Source organism: Rana temporaria, chromosome 2 (assembly GCF_905171775.1).
Source record: "Rana temporaria chromosome 2, aRanTem1.1, whole genome shotgun sequence".
Lineage (NCBI taxonomy): Eukaryota > Metazoa > Chordata > Amphibia > Anura > Ranidae > Rana > Rana temporaria.
In genome coordinates this window covers 14,833,653-14,855,738 of record NC_053490.1, presented here as the reverse complement: position 1 = coordinate 14,855,738, position 22,086 = coordinate 14,833,653, and the positions used below count along the sequence as shown (strand labels likewise).

Genomic DNA, 22,086 nt, shown 5'->3' with positions numbered 1-22,086 from the left:
CCTGCACATCTGCCCCACCACTGTCCCCCCTGCACATCTGCCCCACCACTGTCCCCCCTGCACATCTGCCCCACCACTGTCCCCCCTGCACATCTGCCCCACCACTGTCCCCCCTGCACATCTGCCCCACCACTGTCCCCCTGCACATCTGCCCCACCACTGTCCCCCCTGCACATCTGCCCCACCACTGTCCCCCCTGCACATCTGCCCCACCACTGTCCCCCCTGCACATCTGCCCCACCACTGTCCCCTCTGCACATCTGCCCCACCACTGTCCCCCCTGCACATCTGCCCCACCACTGTCCCCTCTGCACATCTGCCCCACCACTGTCCCCTCTGCACATCTGCCCCACCACTGTCCCCCCTGCACATCTGCCCCACCACTGTCCCCCCTGCACATCTTCCCCACCACTGTCCCCCTGCACATCTGCCCCACCACTGTCCCCTCTGCACATCTGCCCCACCACTGTCCCCCCTGCACATCTGCCCAATCACTGTCCCCCCTGCTCATCTGCCCTACCGATGTACTCCCTGCTCTTCTGCCCCACCTCTAAACCCCTTCTGCTCCACCGCTGCACCCTCTTCTCATCTACGATATGCAGAGAGGTGAAAGGAAGCATGGAGGAGAGACACATCTACCTGTCCTGGCACACTCATCCTGCTGACCCACCTCTCGCATCCAGCCCACGTTCTTAAACTCTGTAAACTCTGGCAGGGGCTATGATGTAAGGGGGAACTCCTGTGAGGAATCTAATGAAAAGGGAATGCTGATGGGGAGCCTGATGTAAAGGGGAACTCTGGTGGAGGCTCTGATGTAAGGGGGAACTCTGGTGGAGGCTCTGATGTAAGGGGGAACTCCGGTTAGAGGCTCTGATGTAAGGGGGAACTCTGGTGGGGGCTCTGATGTAAGGGGGAACTCTGGTGGAGGCTCTGATGTAAGGGGGAACTCTGGTGGAGGCTCTGATGTAAGGGGGAACTCTGGTGGGGGCGCTGATGTAAGGGGGAACTCTGGTGGGGGCGCTGATGTAAGGGGGAACTCTGGTGGGGGCTCTGATGTAAGAGGGAACTCTAGTGGGGGGCTTTGATGTAAGGGGGAACTCTGGTGGAGGCTCTGATGTAAGGGGGGACTCTGGTGGGGGCTCTGATGTAAGGGGGAACTCTAGTGGGGGGCTTTGATGTAAGGGGGAACTCTGGTGGGGGCTCTGATGTAAGGGGGAACTCTGGTGGGGGCTTTGATGTAAGGGAGAACTCTGGTGGGGGCTCTAATGTAAGGGGGAACTCTGGTGGGGGCTCTGATGTAAGGGGGAACTCTGGTGGGGGCTTTGATGTAAGGGGGAACTCTGGTGGAGGATCTGATGTAAGGGGGAACTCTGGTGGAGGCTCTGATGTAAGGGGGACTCTGGTGGGGGCTCTGATGTAAGGGGGAAATCTGGTGGGGGCTCTGATGCAAAGGGGAACTCTGGTGGGGGCTCTGATGTAAGGGGGAACTCTGGTGGGGGTTCTGATGTAAGAGGGAACTCTGGTGGAGGCTCTGATGTAAGGGGGAACTCTGGTGGGGGCTTTGATGTAAGGGGGAACTCTGGTGGAGGCTCTGATGTAAGGGGGAACTCTGGTGGGGGGTCTGGTGTAAGGGGGAACTCTGGTGGGGGCTCTGATGTAAGAGGGAACTCTGGTGGGGGCTCTGATGCAAGGGGGAACTCTGGTGGGGGCTCTGATGCAAGGGGGAACTCTGGTGGGGGATCTGATGTAAGGGGGAACTCTGGTGGAGGATCTGATGTAAGGGGGAACTCTGGTGGAGGCTCTGATGTAAGGGGGGACTCTGGTGGGGGCTCTGATGTAAGAGGGAACTCTGGTGGGGGCTCTGATGTAAAGGGGAACTCTGGTGGAGGCTCTGATGTAAGGGGGAACTCTGGTGGAGGCTCTGATGTAAGGGGGAACTCTGGTGGGGGCTCTGATGTAAGGGGGAACTCTGGTGGGGAATCTAATGAAAGGGGGATGCTGATGGGGAGCCTGATGTAAGGGAGGACTTTGATTGAGACCTTGAGGTAAGAGGTAATCCGATGGGAACGTTGTCGTAGGGGGAGATTCTCATGGGGACCCTGATGTAAGGTGGAACTCTAATGGTTGCACATGATTGGATGATGGAAGTCAGCAGAGCTTCCCCTCATGTACTAAGCTCTGGAGCAACTGCACTTGCAGAGTGCACAGTCTTTTTGCCTTTAGTAAATGAATCCCAATATATCTACTCACAAATGAAAGGGGTTCTATATCAGTGTTCTCTTTAAATGCACAGTAATCTAAAGTTACCCATTTATATACTGTGTGTGTGTGTGTATATATATTGTGTGTGTGTGTGTATATATATTGTGTGTGTGTGTGTGTGTATATATATTGTGTGTGTGTGTGTGTATATATATTGTGTGTGTGTGTGTGTATATATATTGTGTGTGTGTGTGTGTGTGTGTGTATATATATTGTGTGTGTGTGTGTGTGTATATATATATTGTGTGTGTGTGTGTATATATATTGTGTGTGTGTATATATATATTGTGTGTGTGTGTATATATATTGTGTGTGTGTATATATATATTGTGTGTGTGTGTATATATATTGTGTGTGTGTGTGTGTGTATATATATTGTGTGTGTGTGTGTATATATATTGTGTGTGTGTATATATATATTGTGTGTGTGTGTGTATATATATTGTGTGTGTGTATATATATTGTGTGTGTGTGTGTGTGTATATATTGTGTGTGTGTGTATATATATTGTGTGTGTGTGTGTATATATATTGTGTGTGTGTATATATATTGTGTGTATATATATTGTGTGTGTATATATATTGTGTGTGTGTGTGTGTATATATATTGTGTGTGTGTGTATATATATTGTGTGTGTGTGTGTATGTATATATATTGTGTGTGTGTATATATATTGTGTGTGTGTATATATATTGTGTGTGTGTATATATATTGTGTGTGTATATATATATTGTGTGTGTGTGTATATATATTGTGTGTGTGTGTGTGTGTATATATATTGTGTGTGTGTGTATATATATTGTGTGTGTGTGTATATATATTGTGTATATTTTTTTTTTTTGCTGTCACAATGTAGAGTATAAGATTTCCTATCATCTGTGCCCAGTCTTGCCACACAGAGTTAATCCAGCTCTGAGCAATCCTCTTTTATTGTGACAAATGATACCTATAATGACACCTGAATGTGTAGTATGTCAATATGAGTGAACAAAGCAGCGCATGTGAAGAAATCTTAATCACATTAAACAGTTTAAATAAATAAATAAATAAAGTGATGCCACCTTAATGTGAAAGAAATCAGTGCAACAGAAAAAAAGCTGCACACAAAGAAATATATAAAGAAATATATAAAGAAATATATAAGGAAATATATAAAGAAATATATAAAGAAATATATAAAGAAATATATAAAGAAATATATAAAGAAATATATAAGGAAATATATAAAGAAATATATAAAGAAATATATAAAGAAATATATAAAGAAATATATAAAGAAATATATAAAGAAATATATAAGGAAATATATAAAGAAATATATAAAGAAATATATAAAGAAATATATAAAGAAATATATAAGGAAATATATAAAGAAATATATAAAGAAATATATAAAGAAATATATAAAGAAATATATAAAGTCTATGAGTCCACAAAACTTGGTGAGTCCAAATAAAACTGTGATTAGTAAGTGATCTTATGAAAATCAGGCAGTGAATAAATCCCAACGTAAATCAAGGTGATGAACAAAAAACTTCCATGATTAAGTCTATACGCCGAAACATGTCGGAAATTGGCAATTAAGTCACTTTTTACAAGTCTACCCTGAATTGGTTTGGCTATGGAACTTGTTTAATTAACCACTTAAGGACCGGACCAACATGCTGCCTAAAGACCCAAGGTGTTTTTACAGTTCGGGACTGCGTCGCTTTAACAGACAATTGCGCGGTCGTGCGACGTGGCTCCCAAACAAAATTGGCGTCCTTTTCCCCCCACAAATAGAGCTTTCTTTTGGTGGTATTTGATCACCTCTGCGGTTTTTATTTTTTGCGCTATAAACAAAAATAGAGCCACAATTTTGAAAAAAATGCAATATTTTTTACTTTTTGCTATAATAAATATCCCCCAAAAACATATAAAAAAACATTTGTTTTCCTCAGTTTAGGCCGATACGTATTCTTCTGCCTATTTTTGGTAAAAAAAATCGCAATAAGCGTTTATCGATTGGTTTGCGCAAAATTTATAGCGTTCACAAAATAGGAGATAGTTTTATTGCATTTTTATTAATTATTTTTTTTTACTACTAATGGCGGCGATCAGCGATTTTTTTTCGTGACTGCGACATTATGGCGGACACTTCGGACAATTTTGACACATTTTTGGGACCATTGTCATTTTCACAGCAAAAAGTGCATTTAAATTGCATTCTTTATTGTGAAAATGACAGTTGCAGTTTGGGAGTTAACCACAGGGGGCACTGTAGGAGTTAGGGTTCACCTAATGTGTGTTTACAACTTATGGGGGTGTGGCTGTAGGACTGACGTCATCGATCGAGTCTCCCTATAAAAGGGATCACTCGATCGATGCAGCCGCCATAGTGAAGCACGGGGAAGCCGTGTTTACATACGGCTCTCTCCGTTCTTCAGCTCCGGGGAGCGATCGCGACGGAGCCGCTATAAACGAACAGCCGCGCCGTCGTCCCGGATCGCTCCCCGCGGGAACCCGACCGCCGCGTGTAGCGGGGGGGGGTCCCGATTAGGGTGACCACGTGTCCCGGATTGCCCGGGACAGTCCCGCATTTTGCAGGTCTGTCCCGGGCACATTAATTCCAGGACAATACAGTGTCCCGGAATAAAACTGACACAGACACCCTCCAGGGCCAATCTGATGACCGCCACATCACCACTTTACTTACTGACAGTACTTGTCCTGGCCGGGAATGCCTGGAGGGGCACAGTCCCCGCCCCCTGCTTGTGATTGGAAAAATCATAAATCCCGCCTTTTGTGTCCAATCACAAGCTGATTTTTGGGAAGGGGGGGTGTCCCTGAATAGTAGTTTGGAAATGTGGTCACCCTAGTCCCGATCGGACCCCCGACCCACGTCCAGGCAGGCACGTACATGTACGTTGATGTGCCTGTACGTGCCATTCTGCCGACGTATATCTACATGCGGCGGTCCGGAAGTGGTTAAAATTGCTTTTACTATATTACACTATTGTGCACTTTTTTTTCCTTTATCCATGTGAAAACCTCCCTGGAACGCACTGCCTGGAAACGGATACCTACCTGTTTGATCCTAGGGATCCTATTTTTTACTCATTTTGCCAAAACACGAGAGTGTGAGGCAAATTGTTGCGGTGAGTGCGCAGTCTATAAGGGTGGAGGATTCACCTTCAACACTTGTGGTGTGGTGGAAGAATATAAGAAGATTTCTTTTGTGATAAGATCACTTACTAATCACAGTTTTATTTGGACTCACCAAGTTTTGTGGACTCATAGACTTTATATATTTCTTTATATATTTCTTTATATATTTCTTTATATATTTCTTTTTGTGCAGCTTTTTTTTCTGTTGCACCGATTTCTTTCACATTAAGGTGGCATCACTTTATTTATTTATTTATTTAAACTGTTTAATGTGATTAAGATTTCTTCACATGCGCTGCTTTGTTCACTCATATTGACATACTACACATTTAGGAGTCATTATAGGTATCATTTGTCACATTTATATTTTCGTTAATAGCAGTAGCTATACATCACCATTATCTATTCATTTATCTCCAGTTGAGCGCAGTGGGGGTGGTTCATAGAAGGCCTTTTGTCACTACCATTTTTTTCACAATCCTCTTTTATTGTTCAGTGAAATAAAACGAACTTCCAGATAAAAACCCGTCTAAATAATAGGTCCTTTCCGTCCCCTTGCTTCGAGTGACATACATTACCTCTCACAACTGTGGATCACCCCCCATATTATGATAAACATCCAGGAATGTGCAAAAAAAAAAAAATTACAGCCTCACCGTGCCCATCAAATGCAGCCACTGTGCCATCAATTGTCACCACTGTGCCATCAAACACAGCCACTGTGCCATCAATTCGCACCACTGTGCCATGCCATCAAACACAGCAACTGTGCCATCAATTCGCACCACTGTGCCATGCCATCAAACACAGCAACTGTGCCATCAATTCGCACCACTGTGCCATGCCATCAAACACAGCCACTGTGCCATCAATTCGCACCACTGTGCCATGCCATCAAACACAGCAACTGTGCCATCAATTCGCACCACTGTGCCATGCCATCAAACACAGCCACTGTGCCATCAATTCGCACCACTGTGCCATGCCATCAAACACAGCCACTGTGCCATCAATTCGCACCACTGTGCCATGCCATCAAACGCAGCCACTGTGCCATGCCATCAAACGCAGCCACTGTGCCATGCCATCAAACGCAGCCACTGTGCCATGCCATCAAACGCAGCCACTGTGCCATAAATTGTCACCACTGTGCCATGCCATCAAACGCAGCCACTGTGCCCCACAATTGTCGCCACTGTGCCCTTTAATTGTTGCCACTTTGCCCATTGTCACCACTGTGCATGTCACTGTGCCCTTTAATTTTTGCCACTGTGGCCATTGTCACCACTGTGCCCATTGTTGCCACTGTGCATGTCACTGTGCCCTTTAATTGTTGCCACTGTGCCCATTGTCACCACTGTTCCCTTTGTCGTCACTGTGCCCTTTGTCACCAATGTGCATGTCACTGTGCCCTCTTAATTGTTGCCACTTTGCACATTGATGCCACTGTGCATGTCACTGTGCCGTTTAATTGTTGCCACTGTGCCCATTGTCACCACTGTGCCCTTTGCCGTCACTGTGCCCTTTGTCGCCGCTGTGCCCATTGTCGCCGCTGTGCCCTGTAAAATGCACTTACCTTTCTGCTTCCACGTCCCTTGATGTCTTCTCCCACCCTCAATGACGCTTCAGCCAATCAGGTTACCGATAACCAGAATAGGCAGATCTGATTGGCTGAGACGGCCGTCAGTCTTATCCAAGGAACGCACCCCCCGTGCGTTTCGAGGATAGACATCCGGGAGCCGAGGGTTGTACTCGGAAAGCCTATCAGAGCCGCTGGCTCTGATAGGCACTTCCGCTCAGCCAACCAGCTGCCGTTATTCAGGTAACCGGCGCCCAATGTCCGGCTATCTGAATAGACCAGCGGCAGCTGGCAACAATAAGATACACTCATGCAAAGGCAGCAGAGAGGTCCAAGAGAAGTAGTACAGAATAGTGTCCATTGGTATTCTATTCTATTGTTTTTTTCTATTCTATTCTTTTATTTTCTATTCGATTCCTTTCTATTATATCCTTTCTATTATATTTTCAATTTTATTCTATTCTATTTTTTATTGTATTCCTTTATTTTCTATTCTATATAGCACCCTGATGTTTATTTGCTTGAAGTTTAGTGATAGTTGCCTTGGCCAATTGCTAGGGGTCACCTGACTGCGCCCTAATTCTGGAATTGAGTGAGGCAAGGAGCGTAGGTCTCAAGCCTCCATCCCGATTGCATGAGAAAAGGAGAACAGGGCGGGACTTTAAATGAGACACGCAGTCAGCAAGTAGGGGGCCAAAAGGTGGTGTATTATATGTAAATCATAATACAAATTCATACAATGAAATACACAACATCAACATAAAATCAATCTATATACATAGGAACGTGATACTACATGGCAGTGGATAGGAGTATATGTTATACCACATGCCAAACTTCACATTGCATACAATTCTCAATGACCGTGAGGATGTCCAACCATCCATATGAATGAACAGAAATACATAGTCATGTACAATGGCTCGACGCGTTTCGTGGAGTATTTTTATCCACTCAGGAGCAGCAATGTTAGTCTGAAATGAGACATGAAGGTCCGGATTCAGATACAATGCAGTATCTGTCGGCGCGGCGTAACGTATCGCAAATACGCAAACGGCGTAAAAAAAATCCGCGCGTACGTTCGTGAATCGGCGTATCTAGGTCATTTGCATATTCTACGACGAAAACGACGGAAGCGCCACCTAGCGGCCAGCGTAAGTATGCACCCTAAGATACGATGGTTTAAGAGACTTACGCCAGTCGGATCTTAGCATAATTCCGGCGTATCTTGCTTTCTGAATACAGAAAGAAGATACGCCGGCGCAGCTTTGAATTTACGCGGCGTTAGAATTTAATGAGGAGTGGCGGTGCTGATTCAGCAGGAGAAGGGACCACTTGCCCTATATGCACATACACCATCGGATGAAGGTAAGGGCAATATGAGAACGGCTATTGGATTCTTGTAACACATCTAGAAGATCCATCCATTTTTCTGCTCCCTTTGATCATCCATTTATGGACTCCATTATTCAGTGTCATATTCACGTTTATCTTGATCACTAGGTTTTTTATTCATATAGTGGAGAAGCCATCTCCACGTTTTGGGCTATTTAGTCCATCCTGTCACGTTCAGTGCAAGCGTGGTGGTTGTGGATTTATTTATTTATTTATTTATTTATTTATTTAGATGTGTTTTTTTGCACCATCACTTTAGCGCTTATCATTTTTTATATATCTACATGTCAGCGGTTTTGTGCACCTTTAGATATAGCAGCTTTGGTAATTGAATCTATATAATTATACATTTATGTTTACTTGATTCACATTCTATTACTCGCAGTAGCGCAACAGACTTTCTATCCTTCAAAACCCCAACACTAACCATAATCCTAATAAAACTCTACTGTAACCCTAACTCTAAGGCCCCGTATACACGACCGGATCGATCCGCTGGGATTGATCCGCGGATCAGTTCCAGCAGATAGATCCGGTCGTGTGTACGGCCTAGCGGACATTTTCAGGCGGATAAAAATCCAGCCGACGGATTTTCAGCAGATAAAAATTTCTTAGCATTCTAAGAAATCTATCCGCTGGAATCCTGTCCGCTGGACTTATCCGGTCGTCTGTACAGACTCAACGGATAAGTCCGTCCGATCCCATCCCTCGCATGCGTCGTAATGATTCGTCGCATGCGTGGAAGTAGTTACCTTCCAGGGTCGCGCACGTCGCCGCGTCATCGTCGCGGCCACGCCACCGCGGATGTATTCCGCGGGGATTTTGATCTAATGGTGTGTACAGCCATCAGATCAAAATCCGCCAGAGGATTTATCCGCTGGAAACGGTCCGGCGGACCGTTTCCAGCGGAAATCCTCTCGTGTGTACAAGGCCTTACACTAATCCCAATAAAACCCAAACTCTAACCATAATTCTAATAAAGTTCTAATACTAACCATAATACTCGTAAAGCTCTAACCCTAACACTAACCATAATCCTAATAAAGTTCTAACACTAACCATAATCCTAATAAAGCCCCAACACTAATACTAATCCTAATAAAACCCCAACACTAACCATAATCCTAATAAAGCCCCAACACTAACCATAATCCTAATAAAGCCCCAACACTAATACTAATCCTAATAAAACCCCAACACTAACCATAATCCTAATAAAGCCCCAACACTAATACTAATCCTAATAAAACCCCAACACTAACCATAATCCTAATAAACCCTAACTCTTAGGCCGAGTACTCACGGCAGGACATGTCCGATGAAAACGGTCTGCAGACCGTTTCCATCGGACATGTCTGGCCGGGGACTGCCCGGGGACTTCTGTTCGATGGCTATACACACCATCGAACAGAAGCCCGCGCGTAAACATTACGCGGGGCGTGTCCGCGGTGTCGCCGCGTCGATGACGCGGTGTCGCCGCGACAATGACGCGGCGACGTGGGCGGCCTGCCTTTAAAATGCTTCCACGCATGCGTCGAAGTCATTCAACGCATGCGAAGGATGCGGGCGGCAGGACATGTACGGTAGGTCTGTACAGACGACCGTACATGTCCGGGCGGACAGGTTTCCAGCGGACTGTTTTAAAGCAAGTCCAGGAAACAGTTGTCCGCTGGAAACCTGTCCGCTCCGCCCGAAAATGGTCCGCTCGGGCCAACACACGGCCAAACATGTCTGCTGAAACTGGTCTGCGGACCAGTTTCAGCAGACATGTTTGGTCGTGAGTACGGGGCCTTAGGCCTCGTACAGACGGGAAAACATGTACGATGAAAACGGTCCGCTGGACCGTTTTCAGCGGACATGCCCGCCCGGAGATTTCTGTATGATGGCTGTACACACCATCATACAGAAATCCGCGCGTACACTATACGCGGCGCCGCGGCCCTGGCAGTTCAATGCTTCCACGCATGCGTCAAAGTCATTCGACGCATGCGAGGGATGTCGGCCGCTCGGACATGTACGGTAAGTCTGTACAGACGACTGAACATGTCCGACGGACAGGATTCCAGCAGGCATGTTTCTAAGCAAGTTTAGAAACATTTGCCCGCTCGAAAACGGTCTGGCGGGCAAATGTACGCTGGAATCCTGTCCGCTCGGCTGTACAGACGACCGAACATGTCTGCTGACATGTTCGGTCGTGTGTACGGCCTACCGGACAGTTTTCCGGCCTAGCGGACAGGTTTCCAGCAGACAAAAGTTTCTTAGCATGCTAAGTAACATGTCCGCTGGAAAGCTGTCCGTCGGACATGTCCGCTGGTTAGTACGTCTAACCGGGGGACCGAAATCCTGCGCATGCGTCGAATTGATTTGACGCATGCGTGGAAGCATTGAACTCGCGTGTTAGGCCTTGTACACATGATCAGACATGTTAGTTTTCATCGGACATGTCTGCTAGCAGATTTTGGTCTGATGTGTGTACACACCATCAGACCAAAATCCCCGCGGACAGAATACGCGGTGACGTGGCGGCGACGATGACGTGGCAACGTGCACGAACCCGGAAGTTCAATGCTTCCACGCATGCGTCGAATCACTTCGACGCCATGCGCGGGTTCTCAGGCCAGAGGACATGTCCGATGAGTCGTACTATTCATCGGACATGTCCGACGGACAGGCTTCCAGCGGACATGTTTCTTAGCATGCTAAGAAACATTTGTCCGCTGGAAACCTGTCCGCTAGCCCATGAATCCGGTCCACTAGGCCGTACACACGGTCGGACATGTCCGCGGACCAGTTTCAGCAGACATGTTCGGTCGTGTGCACGAGGCCTTAGAGAACGTCGGTGTCTTCTACGTCACCATATTCTCTGTCCGCGGGGATTTTGGTCTGATGGTGTGTACACACATCAGACCAAAAGATCCCAGCAGACATGTCCGATGAAAACGGTCCGTGGACCGTTTTCATCGGACATGTCTGGTCGTGTGTACAAGGCCTAACACTTATCCGAATAAAACCCAACACTAACCATAATACTAATAAAGCTCCTAATAACACTCTAGCCTTAACACTATTTATAACCCCAATATAACCCAAGCCTAGGCTAATTCTATAGCCAAAATTCCAAAATAATTTCAACCCTGGCAGAAGCCATAATCACCGTAATACCGAGCCTAACCCTTGCCATAACCCTCCTATAACCAAAGACAATCTTTTTTTTTTTTCTCCCTGCAGATCTTTCACTCGAACAACATGAAGAAGCCAATGTTCATCAGCACCTTACTCCTGCTATATGTGGCAGCTGTAGACTGCATGTGTCCATTCCCGAGAGAATGTGTTGAAGGGGTTCGAGACTTTCCAGTACCCTGTTGCCCGTTTTTCAATGGCACGCGGTGCGGAAGCGGAGAATTCAGGGGGAACTGCGTGATGGTGAGAACCAGCAGAACCGAGCCTCCCAAGGATATTCGACTCGATGAACGCGATAGATTTCCTGCTTTCTTTTTTAACTACACCTGCCAATGCAAAGCGAACTTCATGGGTCACAACTGCGGCGAATGCAATTTCGGCTGGACTGGGGATAGGTGCGACAAACCGCACACGGTCGTCAGAGAGGACATACTGAAGAAGAACGAGACTGCACTAAAATCGTATCTCATGTCACTTCATTACTGCAAAACCCAAATCGACCCAGATTGCGTCATTCTGAGAAGCAGCGACCGTTTCCGCGAGAGGTCCTTTGGATTCATGGATGCCTCCTTCTATGATGTGGCTGCTTTTAGTCATTACTATGCTACGGTACCTTTTATTTCTAACGGCGAGGAAACGAATAGGCTCAACTATGCTCATGGGAGTACAGGTTTTCTAGGCTGGCATCGCCTTTGGTTACTTCATATGGAGAGGCAAATGCAAAAGTGCACAAAGAATGAGAACTTTGGTCTTGCCTATTGGGCGTGGGAGAAGGATCCGGACTGCGCAATCTGTTCAAATGAATACTTCGGATCCAATGGCTGGAATGGAGCAATCGATAAATTGTCGGTCTTCTCTCAATGGCGGGTATGTTGTAGACTGAAAAGGTGTCATGGAGGGGGCACTTACAGTATATTCCTGTCCTGGTTTCTGGATCCCTATGGTTGAGGCATATAGCCACTTAAGCCCCGGACCAATATGCTGCCTAAAGACCCAAGGTGTTTTTTACAGTTCGGGACTGCGTCGCTTTAACAGACAATTGCGCGGTCGTGCGACGTGGCTCCCAAACAAAATTGGCGTCCTTTTTTTCCCCACAAATAGAGCTTTCTTTTGGTGGTATTTGATCACATCTGCGGTTTTTAGTTTTTGCGCTATAAACAAAAATAGAGCGACAATTTTGAAAAAAATGCAATATTTTTTTACTTTTTGCTATAATAAATATCCCCCAAAAACATATATAAAACAATTTTTTTCCCTCAGTTTAGGCCGATACGTATTCTTCTACCTATTTTTGGTAAAAAAAAATCGCAATAAGCGTTTATCGGTTGGTTTGCGCAAAATTTATAGCGTTTACAAAATAGGGGATAGTTTTATTGCATTTTTATTTTTTATTTACTACTAATGGCGGCGATCAGCGATTTTTTTCGCGACTGCGACATTATGGCGGACACTTCGGACAATTTTGACACATTTTTGGGACCATTGTCATTTTCACAGCAAAAAATGCATTTAAATTGCATTGTTTATTGTGAAAATGACAGTTGCAGTTTGGGAGTTAAACACAAGGGGGCGCTGTAACATTTAGTGTTCACTTGGTGTGTGTTTACAACTTATGGGGGGTGTGGCTGTCATTATCGATCGAGTCTCCCTAATAAAAGGGATCACTCGATCGATGCGCCGCCATAGTGAAGCACGGGGAAGCAGTGTTTACATACGGCTATCCCCGTTCTTCAGCTCCGGGGAGCGATCGCGACGGGACGGCTAAAAACAAATAGCCGCGCCGTCGTCCCGGATCGCTCCCCGAGGCTTACCGACCTCCGCATGTACCGGGGGGGGGGGGTCCCGATCGGACCCCCGACCCACGTCAAGCAGAGGACGTACGGGTACGTGCATGTGCCTGTCCGTGCCATTCTGCTGACGTATATTTACATGAGGAGGTCGGCAAGTGGTTAAATAAACCCTACTAGACGTTCTCTGCAGCCAGACTATCAGGCTTTATCTTTGTCAAGGCTTGGGCCGTTTGTATATACTGTAGATACCAGATTGGAGGCCATGCATGAAAAAATGTCAGCACTGTTATCCTTTAACCAGCTTTCAATTGGAATAGCACCTGAATCAGTGCCGGTCCAAGACATTGTGCTGCCTGGGACCAAGAATGAAATGCTGCCCCCCCCCCCCCGAAAAAAAATCACGCCAACCAAAAGGCCCCCACATTCATAATTTTATATCATGATAACTAAAGGGGACCCGTCATGGCTCTATACATGTATAGGAGTATAAAGAGGACCTGTCATGGCTCTATAAATGTATATAGGAGTATAAAGAGGACCTGTCGTGGCTCTATAAATGTATATAGGAGTATAAAGAGGACCTGTCGTGGCTCTATACATGTATAAAGAAGTATAACGAGGGCCTGTCATGGCTCTATACATGTATAAAGAAGTATAAAGAGGACCTGTCATGGCTCTATACATGTATAAAGGAGTATAACGAGGGCCTGTCATGGCTCTATAGATGTATAGGAGTATAAAGAGGACCTGTCATGGCTCTATAAATGTATATAGGAGTATAAAGAGGACCTGTCGTGGCTCTATACATGTATAAAGAAGTATAAAGAGGACCTGTCATGGCTCTATACATGTAGTATAAAGAGGACCTGTCATGGCTCTATACATGTATAAAGGAGTATAACGAGGGCCTGTCATGGCTCTATAGATGTATAAAGAGGACCTGTCATGCCTCTATACATGCATATAGAGGACCTGTCATTACTCTTTACATGAAACGGAATATCAAGAGGACCAGTCGTGGCTCTATACATGTATAAAGGAGTAATACGAGGGCCTGTCATGGCTCTATACATGTATAAAGAGAACCTGTTATGGCTCTATACATGTATAAAGAAGTATAAAGAGGACCTATCATGGCTCTATACATGTATATAGAGGACCTGTCATTACTCTTTACATGTAAAGGAATATCAAGAGGACCTGCCATGGCTCCTTAAATGTATATAGGTGTATAAAGAGGACCCGTCATGGCTCTATACATGTATAAAGGAGTATAACGAGGGCCTGTCATGGATCTATAGATGTATAAAGAGGGCCTGTCATGGCTCTATACATGCATATAGGCGTATAAAAGGACCTGCCATGGCTCTATACATGTATCCAGGAGTATAAAGGGACCTGTGAATTGCCGGCGGCCACAATGTCTTTTGCGCAAACTTATCAATGTACGCTAATTGTGTTTTTTTTTTAGTACCAAAAATATGTAGAAGAATACATATTGGCCTAAACTGAAGAAAATCGTTTATTTTTCTAAATTTTGGGGATATTTATTATAGCAATAAGTTAAAAAATATATATAGCACAAAAAATAAAAACCGCAGAGGTGATCAAACATCACCATAAGAAAGCTTTATTTGTGGGGAAAAAAGGACATCAATTTTATTTGGGTAGCGGAGCTGGCGGAACGGGCTGGCGGGCATCAGTATGCTGCCACCCTAAAAGTGCTGCCTGGTACCCATGGTACCACCCGGTCCCATCATAGGGCCGGCCCTGACCTGAATGGATGAAGGAAACTGACGCCAATTCTTTTGATCATTTCATGGAGCAATTGGAAACTCTTGTTGCCAGGTTGCCTTCATCCCATTGGTCACTTTGATTATTTTAACCACTTCAATACTGGGCCTATTCTGGCACTCCTCTCCTACATGCAAAAAAAAAAACATATGGCCAGATTCAAGTAGAGCGCTGCATCTTTAAGGCGGCGTAGCGTATCGTATTTACGCTACGCCGCCTTAAGTCAGAGAGGCAAGTATTGTATTCACAAAGTACTCGCCTCCTAACTTACGGCGGCATAGCGTAAATGTGGCCGGCGTAAGCGCGCCTAATTCAAATGAGGATGGGGGGCGTGCTTTATGTAAATTACTCGTGACCGACGTGATTGACGTTTTTTACGAACGGCGCATGCGCCGTCCGTGTACATATCCCAGTGTGCATTGCTCCAAAGTACGCCACAAGGACGTATTGGTTTCGACGTGAACGTAAATTACGTCCAGCCCTATTCACGGACGACTTACGCAAACGACGTCAAATTTTCGAATTTCGACGCGGGAACGACGGCCATACTTAAAGCGGGAGTTCACCCATTTAAAAAAAAAAAAAAAATCTCCCCTTAGCTTCCTGCTCGTTCGGTCTAGGGGAATCGGCTATTTATATTAAAATATGATCCGTACTTACCCGTTTTCGAGCTGCATCTTCTTCCGTCGCTTCCGGGTATGGGTCTTCGGGAGCGGGCGTTCCTTCTTGATTGACATTCTTCCGAGAGGCTTCCGACGGTCGCATCCATCGCGTCACTCGTAGCCGAAAGAAGCCGAACGTCGGTGCGGCTCTATACTGCGCCTGCGCACCGACGTTCGGCTTCTTTCGGAAAATCGTGACGCGATGGATGCGACCGTCGGAAGCCTCTCGGAAACCTGTCAATCAAGAAGGAACGCCCATTCCCGAAGCCCATACCCGGAAGCGACGGAGAGGATGCGTCTCGTAAACGGGTAAGTACTGCACATATTTTAAATTAAATAGCCGATTCCCCTAGTAATAACGAGCAGGAATCTAAGGGGGAAAAGTGCCCTCTAAGGGTGAACCCCCGCTTTAAAGCGGGGGTTCACCCTAAAAAAAAAAATTTTTTTGGTCTACCATGCCATGCAGCATACTAGCGTGAGCTATAGTATGCCTTTATTTTAATTTTTTTAGCTGTACTCACAGTTTAATCCGTTAGTTAAGTTTCAGACTCCCCGCGGGGAGTAGGCGTTCCTATGAAGAGGGGAACATAATTGACGGCCGGCTATGGCGCGTCACGCTTCCCGAAAATAGCCGGAGTAGGACTTGGCTCTTTACGGCGCTATACGGCGCCTGCGCACAGACTAGGAGCTGACTGCGCAGGCAGTCAGCTCCTAGTCTGTGCGCAGGCGCCGTATAGCGCCGTAAAGAGCCGAGTCCTACTCCGGCTATTTTCGGAAAGCGTGACGCGCCATAGCCGGCCGTCAATCATGTTCCCCTCTTCATAGGAACGCCTATTCCCCGCGGGGAGTCTGAAACAAAACTAATCGATTAAACTGTGAGTACAGCACAAAAAAATAAAATAAAGGCGGTCGTGCGACGTGGCTCCCAAACAAAATTGGCGTCCTTTTTTCCCCACAAATAGAGCTTTCTTTTGGTGGTATTTGATCACCTCTGCCTTTTTTATTTTTTGTGCTATAAACAAAAATAGAGCGACAATTTTGAAAAAAAAAATATTTTTTACTTATTTCTGTAATAAATATCCCCCAAAAATATATATATAAAAAAAAAATGTTTCCTCAGTTTAGGCCGATACGTATTCTTCTACATATTTTTCGTAAAAAAAAAAAATCGCAATAAGCGTTTATTGATTGGTTTGCGCAAAAGTTATAGGCCCAGATTCTCGTAGAATGGCGTAACTTAGGGCGGGCGTAACGTATCTCATTTACGTTACGCCGCCGCAAGTTTTTCAGGCAAGTGCTTTATTCACAAAGAACTTGCCTGTAAAGTTGCGGCGGCGTAGCGTAAATCACCTGGCGCAAGCCCGCCTAATTCAAATTAGGCGGGTAGGTGGCGTGTAGCATTTAAATTAAGCGCGTTCCCGCGCCGAACCGTAAAGTATCCCAGGGTGCATTGCTCCAAATGACGTCGCAGGGACGTCATTGGTTTCGACGTGAACGTAAATGGCGTCCAGCCCCATTCACGGACGACTTACGCAAACAACGTAAATTTATAAATTTCAACGCGGGAACGACGGCCATACTTAACATTGATTGCGCCTCATATACCCAGGGGCAACTTTACGCCGGGACAAGCCTAACGTAAACATCGTAACTTTACTGCGTCGGCCACGCGTACGTTCGGGAATTCGTGTATCTAGCTAATTTGCATACTCGACGGGGAAAACGACGGAGTCGACACCTAGCGGACAAAAAAAAAATTGCATTTAAGATCCGACGGCGTAAGAGCCTTACGCCTGTCGGATCTAATGGATATCTATGCGTAACTGATTCTAAGAATCAGTCGCATAGATAGGTCGTAAGCCCTTTGAGAATCTGGGCCATAGCGTCTACAAAATAGGGGATAGTTTTATGGCATTTTTATTAATATTTTTTTAGTAATGTTGGCGATCAGCGATTTTTATCGGTACTGCGACATTATGGCGGACACATCGGACACTTTTGACCCATTTTTGGGTCCATTGGCATTTTTATAGGGGGGTTAACACTAGGGGGCGAGGAAAGGGTTAATGATGTTCCCTGGGTGTGTTCTAACTGAAGGGGGGGGGGTGGGACTGACTAGGGGAAATGACAGATCGCTGTTCATACATTGTATGAACAGCGAACAGTAATTTCTCCCCCTGACAGGACCGGGAGCTGTGTGTTTACACACACAGCTCCCGGTTCTCGCTCTGTAACGAGCGATCGCGTGTGCCCGGCGGTGATCGCGCCTGCCAGGCACGTGCGTCGGCACCAGGGGCGAGCAGGGGGCGTGCGCGCCCCTAGTGGCTGAAATGCGAAATTACGTATACCTACGTGATTTCGCGCAGCCGAGCCGACCTGCCGCCGTATTAACTGCGGCAGCTGGTCAGCTAGTGGTTAATTAAAAAAATAACAAAACAGTAAAGTTAGCCCGGTATGTTCGGAAAAGTATGGCCAGATTTAAGCCGGTGCTTCGTCACATATGGTGACCCATCACATTTGGCTACCCGCTGGAGTGCGCATGCGCGACGCCGCCATATGCATTCCAACACTTTTACAAATGTGATGGGTAGCTGAATGCGACGAAGAATATAGCTAGAGACTAGAGTTAGCTGAAAGGAATTTGTGAACGTTTTAGTGATTGTTTTTCAATGAGAATTTAGCATTTGTAAAAGTGTTGGAACACATATGGCGACGTCGCGGATGCGCACTCCAGCGGGTAACCAAATGTGATGGGTCGCCATATGTGAGGAAACACCGGCTACAAACCGTTAGAATCTCGGCCGGTTCAGCAAGTCTTTGGCCAGCCTTAGGGTACAATCCCACCAGCCAGGATCTGCACACACTTTTTTTTAATAAAGAACGAATAACTTATTTTCTGTTTAGTCCTCTGATGCCCCGTACACACGACCAGTTTTCCCGTCGGAAAAACTGCGATGAGAGCTTTTCATCGGGAATCCTGACCGCGTGTATGCTCCATCTGACTTTTCCCACATAATAATTGCCGGAAAAAAAAAGAGCAGGATCTCTTTTTTCCCGTCAGAAAAAAATCCTAGTTGTAAAACTGTTCGTCTGGATGCTTTTCCGACGGAAAAAAAACACGCATTCTTGGAAACAATTTGACGCATGCTCGGAAGCATAGAACTTCATTTCTCTTCCGTTCATAGACGGACACAGCCTTCTTTGACATTAGGGTTATGCTTCTTCCTACCAGGAGAGTTTAGGCAGAATCTAACAGCACTTAAAGTGTTAAAGTGTTAAAACCTTTCCTTCGTGCCGCTCCTCCCAGGGGGCGTGGCTCCCCCAGGCATAACCCACACCCTGCTCTAGGAGCCTCAGTCTTTTTCTGCCTAACGACAGGAGAGGAGTCAGGCACTTCTGGAGTCCTGTACTCTGGAGTTTTTTTCTTGCGATTTTTCTCGCTTTTATTATTTTGTTCCTGCATTTTTGAATCCTGTGATTCTTCTATCAACAGCCGACTGGGTGACAGGCTGGGTCCAGGACCCTTGTAGTCCCCCCATGTTCGGCCATCGAGCGTGTACCGGCCCTTAGCTCAGCTTTGGGACATCCACGACAGGCCCCGTTGCTCCAGGGGCGGCTGGGGAACTTCGGTTCTAGGGCACACATATGACCGGTCTCTATGGCCTTGTCACAGTGTGTCTGGCCGACAGCCATGCCGTTTACGGACGTTGGTTCTGTCTGGGATACCTCCAGCCGGGTAGTCGCAGGACGGGTAAGTAGTGGCCCCTTACTCAGGTAAGTGGTCTGGCTGGAATGTTCCCAGGGGAGGTCGACTGAGGGTTTTTTCCCTGCTTTCCTCTCTCCCTTATTCCTCTCCCTCCTTCATTGTGGGTAGCGGCTGTGAGGGTTTTTTTTTTCTGGGGCTCATATACACCTGGACCCGTGTGTGTAGCGGGGGCTGTGTGTTGTCACTACAGAGGGCTGTGGTGTTCACTACAGGGCCTTTCATGTGTGTTGTGAGGTGATTTTTTTGTGCTGACATTTGCTGTGTCACTGTCTTTTTAAATGCTGCGCAACGGCCGCCATTTTACCGGAGCCCCGCTCTATATAGCTCGGTGGCCATTTTCCTGTGGTCCTATGCTATTTTCTCAGCATTCGGCGGCCATCTTGCTTTTTCGTCTGCCTCGTGTGACGGCTTTAGCGCTGCAAAAGACCGCAGATCTGTCTGCGGAGAAGACAGACACAGCGCTGCACGGCTTCTCAGCACACCTTGTCCTTCTCGGACCGCGCTGCAGCTGGGTGGGGTGGTGAGTACCAGGGGCCCCCATACTCTGCAATAGCAGCAAGGAGGTGACCAGTGGGTTTTTTTTGTCCTGCTTTGCAGGGTGGGTGACTCAGCGCTGACACTATGGAACCTGAGCCAGGTCTCCCTCTCCAGCTATGCCTGAGTTAACCCTTAGCGTCCCTTCCCCTGCCACATCTGTTATGTTGGCTGTCCTGGGTTTCTTGCCAGGTTTGAAGCATTAGTGCCCGGATGGGGGGTAAAAATCGCCCCCTCCCTGAGCCTGCTTCTGGGGATGTCTCTGACACAGAATCGCTGTTTTTCTGGTTCTGTTATGTCAGAGGCTGCGGGCTTAACCCACATGGATAGTAAGGATGACTCTGCTGCAGAGTCAGTTGCTGGCAAGAATTTGTTGGAGCTCTTGTTTCTGCGGTGCGTGAGACTCTAAAAATTGAGGATGTGGCGGAGACACCACCGTGTCAGTACCTTTTGGGTTCCGCAGACCGCCACGCACCGCTTAAGTGTTTCCTTGTGTTCCTTATTTGGACAATATGTTATACAAGGAATGGGATGCACCGCAAAAAGTTTGTCAAAAAACTTTGCAACCCGTTACCCCCTTGAGGGGGACTTAAAAAAAAGAAAAAAAAGTAGGTCTCTCCTCCGCCAGTGGACCTCCCTGTGTCCAGACTGCACAAGGCCACCACGTTGCCTGTGGAAGGGGCTCCTGCATTTCAGGATCCCGCTGATAGGAGAGTGGAGGCCGTGGCCCTCTCCCTATTCACGGTGGTGGGTTCGGCGGTGAGGCCGGCTCTGGCCGGGGCCCTGGTCAGGCCCCGACTGAAAGGGCAAAGCTCCTGCTGCAGGAGCTGGAAGAAGGGGACGCTTCCGAGTCCTCTAGGGACCTGGCTGAACAATTGGTTCAGGGTCAAAAATTTCTCTGCGAGGCGGCCATGGATACGATCCGGGGCTTCCGTCTATGCAGTGGTTCTGCGCCGCCTTGTGTGGCTGAAGAGCTGGTCTGCGGACTAGTCCTCTAAGGAGGCCTTGGTGATGGCCTTTAAGGGTGAACGGTCCTTTTGGGACTTCCCTGAATGGCATCATTGAGGATGCCACGGGTGGTAAGCGAATGCTGTTCCCACAGTCTGGGAAGGGCTAGGGACCTCGTCATGTGCAAGGACCCTCTTTGACTACCTCCCAGCGTTTTTTCACCAGCCCTGTGCTTAAATCCCCGCTGCGGGGTAGCAGCGCACCTGATACCGCATGCCTAACAAGTCTGCGGACATACCTGCTTCCGCCTGAAGGTCTGCTCCCGCCCGTGTCTCGGGTGGGAGACTGGCTTCGCATATTCGTGGCTCGGTGGAGGTCTCTCCTCTCTGACCGTTGGGGTTGCGAAGTGGTTTCCTTGGGGTACAAGATTGAGTTTCTCTCTTGTCTGCCAAACAGGTTTTTTTCCCTCTGGCCTCCTCCAGGTTCGCCGGTTGGCTCTGTCAGGGGCTGTCCAGGATCTTCTGGTCAGGGGAGTGATTGTGCCAGTTCCCTCATTGGAACGGTCTCAGGGGTTTTACTCCATTCTGTTTGTGTCCCCACGGAGGATGGGGATCGGTCAATCCTGGGCCTCATGTCCCTCGTTTGTTTTGTCAGGGTGCAAACTTTCAGGTGGTGTTGATTCGCTTGGTAATGGCGGCACTCCATCAGGGGGATTTTCTGGCATCCTTGGATGTCATGAACGTGTACCTGCATGTTCGCATAACCTCAAAGCACCAGAGATTCTGTGCTTTGCGGTCGGGGGGGGGGGGACCATTTTCAATTGGTGTCCTTGCAATTCGGCGGGTTTTCGCCAAGGTGCTCGTCCCGATACTGGCCCGGCTGTGACAGTGGGGGTTTGTTATCATGGGATGTCTGGACGACATTCTCCTACGAGCTCTGCATTGGTGGAGCCGTGTCTATCACGTGTGAGGCTCTCTGAGTGTTTGGCCGGTTTCTGGATTGTCCTGAAATCAGGGTTGATTCCGTCTC

The 22,086-nt window shown here is 47.0% G+C and overlaps 1 protein-coding gene across 1 annotated transcript in view; it reads left to right on the top strand.

Annotated features, from left to right (window-relative positions):
* Nucleotides 1-22,086, top strand: part of LOC120928838 (tyrosinase-like) — a 59,993-nt gene that overhangs the window by 714 nt on the left and 37,193 nt on the right. The window contains exon 2 of the mRNA XM_040339856.1: nucleotides 11,612-12,430. Coding sequence (XP_040195790.1) covers nucleotides 11,630-12,430 — 801 coding nt within the window. The 5' untranslated portion in view covers nucleotides 11,612-11,629. The remainder of the gene's footprint in view (nucleotides 1-11,611; nucleotides 12,431-22,086) is intronic.